Source organism: Gossypium arboreum, chromosome 1, assembly GCF_025698485.1.
Source record: "Gossypium arboreum isolate Shixiya-1 chromosome 1, ASM2569848v2, whole genome shotgun sequence".
NCBI lineage: Eukaryota > Viridiplantae > Streptophyta > Magnoliopsida > Malvales > Malvaceae > Gossypium > Gossypium arboreum.
In genome coordinates, this window is record NC_069070.1 from 20,852,948 (window position 1) to 20,864,169 (window position 11,222).

General features: G+C 34.8%; 2 protein-coding genes across 4 annotated transcripts; both read left to right on the forward strand.

The window, feature by feature from the left end:
* Positions 1-478: 478 nt before the first annotated feature.
* Positions 479-6,180, forward strand: LOC108480171 (squamosa promoter-binding-like protein 6). 3 transcript variants are annotated; one of them, XM_017783069.2, is made up of 5 exons: positions 479-1,038; positions 1,339-2,259; positions 2,762-2,898; positions 4,980-5,767; positions 5,906-6,180. In XM_017783069.2, the coding sequence occupies exons 2-4, from the start codon at positions 1,595-1,597 to the stop codon at positions 5,753-5,755; spliced, it is 1,578 nt and encodes a 525-aa protein (XP_017638558.1). In that variant the 5' UTR covers positions 479-1,038; positions 1,339-1,594; the 3' UTR covers positions 5,756-5,767; positions 5,906-6,180. The 3 variants fall into 3 exon arrangements, with proteins under 3 accessions (XP_017638558.1, XP_017638556.1, XP_052883832.1); XM_017783067.2 differs by having other exon boundaries at positions 479-2,259; XM_053027872.1 differs by lacking the exon at positions 479-1,038 and having other exon boundaries at positions 1,046-2,259; positions 5,911-6,180.
* A 1,281-nt stretch (positions 6,181-7,461) lies between these two features.
* On the forward strand, positions 7,462-10,228 carry LOC108480172 (COBRA-like protein 4). The gene is made up of 6 exons (XM_017783070.2): positions 7,462-7,629; positions 7,709-7,788; positions 8,463-8,919; positions 8,993-9,140; positions 9,236-9,516; positions 9,595-10,228. The coding sequence occupies exons 1-6, from the start codon at positions 7,560-7,562 to the stop codon at positions 9,885-9,887; spliced, it is 1,329 nt and encodes a 442-aa protein (XP_017638559.1). The 5' UTR covers positions 7,462-7,559; the 3' UTR covers positions 9,888-10,228.
* The last annotated feature ends 994 nt before the right edge of the window (positions 10,229-11,222 follow it).

Consider the following 11,222-nt stretch of genomic DNA (forward strand, 5'->3'; position numbering starts at 1 on the left):
GGCAGCTATCGATTTAGGCTTCCTAAGCAGCAGGAAATCTCTGCTCCTCTAATGTCCGACATGACTAAAAATAAAAAATCTCAAACCTGCCAGGTTTTTAAAAATTTCAATTTTTTTAAAATAAATTACTTCAAAGTGAAGAAAACATGAAAGTTGTGGGAAGAAAAAAAAAAGGCAATTGACAACAAGAAGTTAATTGTTTGAAAAAAAAATCTATTTGCTACAAGAGTTATTAAATTTGTTTTAAGATAGTTTTGCTTAAAGAAAGAAAATTAATATTACAATGTGTCGAAAACTAGCCATTAGTTATTTGGTAAAACTAATTTATTATTATATATATATATATATAAGTTATAAATGTTTTAAAAAAATCAGTAAAAAGAAAATAATTTATGTAAAAAAATAATAAAATGTAAATGACATTAATTGTAAATGTTTTATTTATAAGGTGAATGAGTGGGACGGTATTTATGGAGTGGATGGCGGCTAATGTTAATTGCGCACTCATTCTCAAATCGTTATGCAGTTAGTCGTCATGACGATTTAGTAAAACCCACATCGCCAAATATTTTAAATTGATATGTCGATTGTTGATATATTTCATAGTTTTGTTAGTTTCAAACACGATAAATGTATCATTCAACCCCAAATCATCAACCGGCATGTTGATCTCGGCTTTCATTTCATGCATCTCTAGTCTTATTTTGACAAAAAAATTCATATTATTTCGGAAATTTTTTTTTTATATTTTCCGGGAAAAAAACCATTTCCAACGCATGCTATACAAATGGTTGAAATTTGGATTTTTTTTTTTTGTTTTTTAATTTAGAAAGCTTTGAGAGTAGTTTTTTCAGAGAGAAAAAAAACAAGATATTTTGTGGTCTCTGAAAATAACACCACCCATAGCTCTCTCTGTCGCTTCTTCCATGGAGTATGGGACATCAGCATATCGTTTTCACTGAGTTTATTGTGTTGTGTGTGTGTCTCTCTCTCTCCATGTCAAACCATTTTATTGTACCATTGCTTCACTCTTTTCTGGTAAGTACACACTTCTTTATCTCTCTTTTTCTTCCTTTCCCTTTTTTCTCCTTTCTCTCTCATAATCATTGAGAAACTTTTTACTCTTAATCATTGAGCTTTTTCTTCTTCGAGTGTTCTTTTTTTAAGTTATTTTCATTAACTGATACTTTTTTTTAACTCTTACATTTAGCATTACTTCTTTTGTTCTCTCAGCTTTTTATTGATTGAATCCAAGTTGGGTTATTAAGTAATTGCTAGAGCTGTTTATTGTTTTGGGTTTTTGATTTTCTGCACTGGTTTTTTTGTTTGTTCGTGAAGTGCATTTGGCTGTGAAAAGACTTGAACTTCCCATAAATTCGGTGCTTCAAAGAAGAGAATTTGTTGGGTTTCTCTGCTTGTCTTAATCTGGATAAGGTTTAAGGGGCCCCTAAAGAGTTACTTTTGAGACTCAGCTGAATTTTTGGAGATCTGCATGTTATAGTGAAAAGGATTAAGGAAGATAGGTCGTTTTGTGTTTAATTTTTCCTTGAATTGAACTTTGTTTTATTTGTATTTGGTGATTTCATTGCATGTAATGGAGTCCTGGAGTTATGTTTCTGGGGAGAATGGATCTGAATCTGATGCAGCAAATTCAGCTTCTGATTCTTTTGTAAGAAACAGAAATGCCTTTATGAATTTGGAGTTAAAAGGTCCATATAGTTTTAGTAACAATATGATAGTCTCTGGACAACAAACAATTGAAAGCCATGGTTTTGGAGAGTTGGGGTATGGAGAATTGATAGGGAAACAGTTAACTAATGGTTCAATTGGGGATGTTTTAAGTAGCAAAGTTAGTGAGGCTAGAACTGAAAATCCAATATTGGCTACCCTGAATACCTTTTCCGTGGACGATGAGTCTAGTTCGATGCTTTCAAGTTCTGTTGTAGACTCGAATAGTCGGGATTCTTTGCTGATAGATTTGAAGCTGGGAAGATTTCCTGATTATATAGATGGCCAAAGTTCTAGTTTATCTATAGGAGCCCCCATTTTATCATCATGTGAGTCATCTACACCCCCAAAGAGAGTTCGAGCAGCCGGAGCAAATTCTCATACTGCATATTGCCAAGTTTATGGATGTAATAAGGATCTCACTTCCTCAAAAGATTACCACAAGAGGCACAAAGTTTGCGAGGCTCACTCGAAAACTGAAAAAGTTATTGTTAATGGAATTGAACAAAGGTTTTGTCAACAATGCAGCAGGTCAGTTTTGCTTGTAGAAGCCCTTTTGCAGTCTTTATATTTGTGTAAATTATGGTAATGTCCACAGTTTTCTTTTTATCCCTTTTCAGCTTTTCCTGTGTTTTCTCATTAGTAGAAAAGTTTATTTGGGACCTTGGAAGTGTTCCGGTTGTCTTGTTCCATCTTTCATATGGTTAACTAAGATTGGATTGTTTTCCAGGTTTTTCATTTCATGTTGCAAATCTTGTTTTTGAGGGTTGTATAATGAACCTTTTCACTTTCGAGGCCGTAACCTCTGCGGATGGATTGCTGGCATAAACATATTTACATTGTTGATTCATCTTAATTATCAGGTCCTGTTGTTTTTCTGGGAAAAGATAAAATCTACCATTTTGAAAGGTTGCCTGATTTTGAGTGTCAATAAATGGGTGAAAGTCATTTTTGTCATCGTGGAACTTGGCTCAATTACCATATTTGAGCCTCATTCCTGCTATAATATGTCTTAGTGTGTTTCACCATCCAGGTTTCATTTGCTGGCTGAATTTGATGATGGAAAGCGCAGTTGCCGTAAACGCCTAGCCGGCCACAATGAGCGGCGGAGAAAGCCTCAAGTTGGTATTCGTTACGGGAGAACCGGAAGGTTACTTCAGCCATATAATGGTAATAAACCCATATCATACCTGATTTCAGTTATTCATATAATAACGTGTCGATATGTGACCTGCGATTTGTTTACTTCCTTGGCAGAATATTAACATGAAAATATGAGTTTTGTTTGCTAAGCTAAATGGCAATAGATTACTTGAATTGGTAGAAAGCTTTTCCAAAATTACAATGATTTGCTTATCTTGTTTCCTAAGTATAAAACATCAATTGCTTTTATTTCTTGATTCATACTTCAGTTCAAAAACACTTGAAATATTTAAATGTTTTGACTTCTTTGTATAGTAAACATTGAGTTTGTTGACATTACCATTTATGATCGCATTAACATTCTCTAAATTGTTTTCCTCTTTTATTGATGTGTGTATATCTTCAAATATTCATTTCCTGTATTTCCATGCAAGAAAAGTCAAAGTGAAATGAAGCCTTCACTTTCCATATAAACTGATATGTATGAACATCCATTTCTTGTCTCAAACCCCTATATCAACCTGCAAATTTGCATGCTTATTGGATTTAGAAGGCATATGTGAGCCTTTAGAGCTTTATTCCAGCATTATCAGTAAATTATATTCAACTTGGGTGTATGCTTAACTCATCTACAAGGGACCATTGCTCAAGGTTTCTCAATCCAAGGTTGTGAGTCCATGCCATAATATCTTGAGATGTTGCCTCTTAGTGCCTTTTGAGAGATGTATGCTCAATATCTGAGTGGTTTTTCATCGAATTATTAAGGAGACACCATACATTTTCACCCAGTTCTCGGTAACTTTTTCTTTTATTCGAAACTTTAAACTACGAGGATGGACAACTGCTAGGAACCTTTGAGATTCATGTTTGTTTCGAGTCAGAACAAGCTAATCACCTGAGGATTAAGATCACTTTGAAAGATTTTCAAAGCTTAAGTTCAGCTCAGATCTTGCAATGTGAATCCATTCAAACTCAAGCTCAGGGTCAAGCTTGAGTTCAATCATGCATGCGCAGACTCAAATGTTAGCTTGAATAATTTGCAACTAGATTGGCACATTTCCACAGCCTATGTTGTTCCGACTCTTCATTTTACTTGAAGTACCCTTGTCTGTCATCTGTGTCTGACACATTTTTGGAGATATGGCCGTCCAAGGTCCCTCCAAATACATTCAAAGTCTTAGAAAAATATATTAAGCACATACATGTCTCCGATACCCACGTCCTAGTCCGAATACATAGTCAGTTACTAGGAGGATGATATATGTGATGACATGGTAGCTGTGTTGACCTTCTGTTTCATGATAATACAGAGGTGCATAAAGATGCAAAGAAGTTGTGCTTTAGCTTTATAAGCTTCATTCTAATTCTGTTTCACCGATTCCTTTTGAACAAGCCATATGATGATTAACATGTATTGACATTTGACAGTTTTAATGGTCTGAGATTGCTTGACATCACCTTTCGTAGCTTGTCAGAATTTATGGTTCTAGAGTTTACTTTTACTGGTAGTTTAGAGATTAGCCATATTAGCTAGACATATCACTTTAAAACACTAAGCAGTATTCATGTAGTCTATGATACTCGGACTCAGGTTAGAGTGTCTTGGAACGAAGTCAACAATTTTAAAGTGGGCTGGTTGAGATAAAAAGAAAAGAAATCAAATCAAATCAAATTATAATTATATTATAATTTTTGGGGGAGTCAAAATATATATATTTTTTACCTTTTCTAAAGTATAAAAATACTAAATTATAAAAAACAAAAATTGAAGAAAATATGAAGAAGATGGGAGGCGGGACCTCAGCCTACCACCCTCCCTACAGCGCTGTGAGTGTCAAATTTGCATGTGTCCTACACCTATATGTCCAACTTTTCTAAAATTCTCCATTTATTTGGAGGGTTATATCACCACAATCATGTCCAAATATGTGTTAACATAGGTGAACAAGAAAAATGAAAAATCAAAAGTTATGGTTGCCTTGCAGGTAAGACAAGAAGTCAGAGGCGCCAAAAGTTTAAAGAAAGCAACTAAGTTTACTTTAGTAATATTCATAAATATCCGTGACTTTTATGTTTTACATCTTGTAAATGCTCCCAACATTGCGCAGGCTTCGTTAGTGGCAGACTTCAAGGGACCATGTTGACAAATACATCCTTTATTTGCGAAGATGTTCGAACTAGTGGCCTTTTGCATCCTGAGAAATATGTAACAAACGAATGGGGCAAACGGATAAAAGTTGAAGATGGGACGGATTTTAGCCCTCTTTCTGCCATACCTGTCAAGAACGGGGGGCATTTTGAGAAACATTTTCCCTATTTCCATAATGGACCTAGTGCAGTCACTGGAGGCATTTTAGCTGAGAACAATGCACGATATCCTCGTGGTTTTGATGGGACTTATTCTGGATCACGGCCTTTGTTCCAAGGCACCTCCTCGTCAGCAAGTGAAGACATCAATGTTTTCGATGCAGCATTGAGCATTCAGGGATTATCTGGGATTTCGGATTCTGTTTGTGCTCTCTCTCTTCTGTCATCTCAATCACACAGCTCTTCAAGCCGCCCATCAGGAATTCCCATGGCCCGTTCCCTGGTTATTCCGGGCTACCATAACCATCACATGACTCAAGTCTCGGAAAAGCTTGACAGAGTATCGAATACGATCTCTTCATCAGGGATCAATTCAACCGAAGGCGGTAACATGGGTGCTATACTGATATCTGATAGTAGTGAAGCTGCCAACTTCAATATCACTGATGGACTATCATGCAAAGATGGACCGACGATCAACTTGCTTCAGCTTTCATCGCAGCTTCAGCGAGTGGAACATCAAAGACAATCTATGCAAGAAGACAATGAAAATGAGACCTACCTCCGAATCGTTTAAGTACAGATTAAGGTAAGTAATGATGCTCAAGTTGAATGACATTATGATCATATATCTTTGACATTTGAACCAAGTGTTTTGTTTATCTAACATTCTTCCATTCTCTGAATTTGCTGGCCTGGAACTAAATGATTGGACTTGCAATGGAAGACAAGTTCAATGTTGCTGAAAGCTGCACAGTTCTTGAGATGTCCGAATAGTCGGCGTAACATAGATGGAAGCATGATGAGAAAGTTCAGCAGCTGCTAACTGGATTCCCCACCCCACCCCTCCACTCGGTTAAGTTTCACCTAGACTTTTACAAGTTATTTTGTAATCGAAAAAAAATTGTTTGATTATGTTTCTCGAATTAAAAATGTTTTGATGAACAAAATTATCAACATTTCTGTTTGCAACATTCATCAAATCAAGTTTAATATTCGACACTCGCTATTTAGATGCGTAACTAAAGCAAAATTATCAAACAAGTTTTATATGAGCTTGTGATATAAAACTTACTAAACTGCTTAAATTTTAGGGTAAATTATACTGTTAGTCATTAAAATATGGGTAAGTTTAATTTTAGTTAGTTAATTTAAAAAAGTTACAATATTAATCTTTGAACTATTTGAAAGATTTCATTTAAGTTATTAAATTATTCAAAGTTTTTATTTAAGTTATTGAACTGTTGATTTTTTTTTTTAAATCACTAGTGAGCTCCAAGCGATTATTCAACAGCCAGTATGACAGATTAATATCCATCGATGAGTAGGAGAATATATTTTAGATCTAAGTTGATTTAACGGTTATTTATATTTTAGATCTAAGTTGATCTAACAGCTATTGTAAGAGAATAAATCTATTTGAATTTTAGTTCACAGATTTGTGATGAATAAAGTTATTTCATAAAATAAATAAAAAATAAAAAAACTGAACTATAGAAGAGAAAATGTTAGAGAGTTTTTAATCAGTGCAGGTAATGGGATAGCATTGATTTTAATATCCCAATGACTTACAATGTAAATTTTTTGAATAATTCAATGATCAAATTATAACTTTTTTAATTAAGTGATAAAAACAAAAATTTATTCATAATTTAACAAGTAATGGTGTTGGTTAGAGAAAAAGTTGGTGTATGGTTAATGGATAAATTGGGTAAATTACCCCAAAGCTAGGAAGTTCCCGCTGCGTCATGTACATCAATTACTCACTAAACTTGTAGTAACAATTTGTTGTTTTATGCCATAAATAATTATACTGGGAAACTTGGCTCGTCACGTTAGCATAAAATCTCAAAGTTGATTTTACTTTCTTTATTTTTTTAAACAGAGTTAGCATAAGCAAAATGGGAAGTTGGAAAATCCTCGTCTGAATAACTCAATTATTCCATTTAAACTATCACATATGTTGCATAGTCAAAACTAAAAATTTTGTTGTTGCCATTTCCCTATCCCTTTTACAATCTATTATTATTATATTATTAATTGTGAAACAGTTGAGTAGTCATTATCATTAGGTGAGTTGACTTCAATAACTGCAAGCTCTCACACCCACCAATTTAATTAATTAATTTTAAATGGAAATCATTTGTTTGGTAGGTGATTTAATCGAGTTTAAGATGTTTCTGTATTTGACGAATATCGGCAGTTAGAAGATTGTGCTCAGAATATGTCTGAAAAAAGTTCCAAGTCATACTCACATATATATACAACAAAACCAGTGGTTAAGGCTGACATAAACAATTCTTGTTTGTTGGGGGAATAGATATAAAGCCATAGGAGTATCATTGTTTACAGACAGCAGGAGTACTTCTTGATATTGCACAATGATGTTCTACAAATTTGCCTACCCTCTGCCAATGGTTGCTTTCTTTGCTATAATCATTTCCCAAGCAGGTCAGTTGCTATAATCATTTCGTGTTTTAGTTAATTTTTTTGCTAATAATTTCCTTTCCCTTTTCTACTTTTGTTGTAGGAGCATATGATCCGTTAGATCCTAACGGAAACATAACAATTAAATGGGACATTATGTCCTGGACTCCGGATGGTTACGTTGTAAGTATAACTTAAATTCATTTATTATACTCATATTTTTTTCATTAAACTCAAGATTAATTAATTGGTTCACTTAGTCACTTTAAAAGATAAAATTTCAATAAATTTGGTCAAAATTGTGACTTCCTTTATACCAAAAATAATAATTTTCATTTATATTGATCAAATGTTAAATGTGAGTTTCAAATATTGATATGTATCCATCACTAATATATTAAAACTTTTTCAAATTTTTTCTTATAGTTGAAAGTTACCTAAAATAAGGGCGTAGCTAAGGGTTAGTAGGGCATTAACCCAGAATAATAACAATTTTAATCCATTCTAATTATAGAATATTCAATTTAACTTTTTTTAATCAATTTTATCTTTTAGCTCCAAACTTTTGAAATTTTATTTTAACCCCACAATACCCAACTTCTAGCTTCATTCCTGGTCAATATCCTAATACGCATATGCATGCGAATATTACTTAGATTTAGTAATTATAAAGTGTCTTTTATTAAACTCAAACTTAAATTAGACTGTTCATGTAATCATTTTTAAAATTTGGTTGGATATAAGATCCCATACTAAAATTTTCAATATTCATTTTTATAGTAAATATAACTTTTGAGTGTGGGATAGTTGAAGAAATAGAAATGCAAGCTTACATATATATCATGTCTGATATGCAGGCAGTTGTAACAATGACCAACTTCCAAATGTATCGGCACATAATGAGCCCTGGCTGGACCCTAGGCTGGGTTTGGGCTAAGAAAGAAGTGATCTGGTCAATGGTGGGAGCCCAAGCCACTGAACAAGGAGATTGTTCAAAGTTCAAAGGAAACGTCCCACACTGCTGTAAGAAAAACCCCACCGTCGTGGACTTGCTCCCCGGAGTCCCATACAACCAACAGATAGCCAATTGTTGCAAAGGTGGCGTCGTGTCGTCATGGAGCCAAGACTCCTCCACCGCGGTTTCGTCCTTTCAGGTGGGTGTTGGCCGTGCCGGGACTTCCAATAAAACGGTGAACCTGCCGTTGAACTTCACTTTGCTTGGTCCTGGTCTGGGTTACACATGCAGCGGAGCTAAAAAGGTGCCGTCCACTGTTTTCCTCACCCCTGATGGTCGACGAAAAACTCAAGCATTGAGTAAGTTTTTGATAATTTGCACTTAAAACAGATATACTTACATCCGACATAAGTGTTGTTATTTGTGTTGCAGTGACATGGAATGTGACATGCACGTATAATCAGATTCTGGCATCACGATATCCAAGCTGTTGTGTCTCGATGTCTTCATTTTACAACTCCACAATCACACCTTGCCCATCATGTTCTTGTGGCTGCCAAAACAACAATAATTGCATCTCGTAAACCTTCTTTCTGATCCCACACGAAAATGTTTTTAACTATGGGATTTCACTATATATCATCATCCCTAATGACATTAGTCTACAAATTGCAGGAGTGATGCAGAGATAGAAAGTGTAGTTGGCAAGAACAGAACAAGGAGTAGAAATTCGAATGCGATGATAAGGTGTACCAACCATATGTGCCCCATCCGAGTGCATTGGCATGTGAAGCTGAATTACAAGGAGTATTGGCGAGTGAAGATGACGGTCACTAATTTCAACTACGCCATGAACTACACGCAGTGGACACTTGTGGCTCAACATCCTAACCTCCACAACATCACCCAAGTTTTCAGTTTCGAATATAAACCCCTCCTTCCTTACAAATACACAAGTAAGTCCTTGTCTTTGATTTGAATTTCCCTAGGCAGTCGACAAGTGGGCTAACCATGGACTAACATTGAACCTGCAGATGACACTGGTATGTTCTATGGCTTGAAGTTCTACAATGACGTATTAAAGGAAGCCGGAGCTGATGGAAACGTCCAATCAGAATTGATTCTTAAGAAAGACATGAGTACATTCACGTTCAAGCAAGGTTGGGCTTTCCCTAGGAAAATATACTTCAATGGCGATGAATGCGCCATGCCAGCTCCAGATGAATATCCTTATCTACCAAACTCTGCAAATTCAAAGCTGATTTCAATATCGACAATGGCTTCCTTTTTGCTTTTGGTTTTCGCTAATCTTTTGGGGATGATTTGAAGTGAGTGAGTGAATGAAAGCATGCAGGGAAAAGATGAAAGAAACCAAACCTTTAAGAAGGTAAGCCATTGGCAGGCAGCCATGTGGATGAAGTTGAAGCAGTAGGGGGTAGATGAAAAAAAGTGTGACATGAAGGATTTTGCAGAGAAAAGCCAATAATGAATCTGGGTTTTTCCAAGGTTTTATCATTAGTGGCTCGGGCCGGGTTTCAGTCTGGATTTTTAGTTAAGCTGGTCCAAATTAAAGGTTGATCCGTAAATATGTTTTATTTAAAAATAATAAAATATAGTGAAATTTTATTTTTACATTGATATTGATATATTGATAACTAAATTTAATTATTTTTTTTATTAAAATAATAATTCGCATCTAGCCTGCTTGAATTTTAAATTGTTTATACAAAAGTCCCAATCAGGACAAATCCTTAAATAATTTTCTTTCTCAAATTGGCAGAGAGAAGCTTTAGACTGAAAATAGTAAAATTGGGATTTGGTCTCTTTAAAGTTATGGATTAATACAACAATAAAATTGTATTTTAACTTTTTTTAAATTAAAATTTAATTTTAGCTTCTTTAGGTAAAAGAAATGAAATACGATGAGCCTATCCTATGCAAATTTGTATTTTTTTTTTTTTTGCTTGAGTTGCATGGATTTTTTTACAGATAAATTCTTATTTAAAAATTTTAAGTGTTATCTTTCAATTTATATTTTTAAAATATCTATTTTCATCGCATATTTTTAAGGAAACTAGGTTATTTTATTTATAATAACAAAATAATAAAATGAACGAAATCAAGCGATGAGGAATAATTAAAATCCAAACTGAAACAAAACTGAACAAACAAAATAAAAACAACCAATCAATGAGCTAGCATCCATTCAAAAGAGTATTCTGAAACTCTTTCAATCCTTAAAGCCGTATTCATTGTCTATTTCCATGTCCTATGAGTAGTACCATGGAATCCAAACGACAACCTTTTATTTCTAGTTTAATCACGCCGTGCACCTCTCCTTCTTATAACGGATATGCCTTGAAACTTTATCGAAAACTCGAAGAAACTCAGCAACCCATTGCCACCTTAAGTAACCCACCTTCATTGAACCATCCCACCCAGCCACAACCCCGAACCCCGAACCTCGTAACCCCATCCCAGATAACAGCAGTCCTCAATAACCTCTCCCACTCTCAAACCCGTCATTTTCTTGTCCGACAACTAAACCCCCTTTCTTTCCCCCCTCACCTTCATACACCTCTGAGAACCCCTCTTAAGGGACTTAATTTAACCACCCAATGCGATTCTATCAGAGACAACACCCACCATTTCTTCCCCCTTC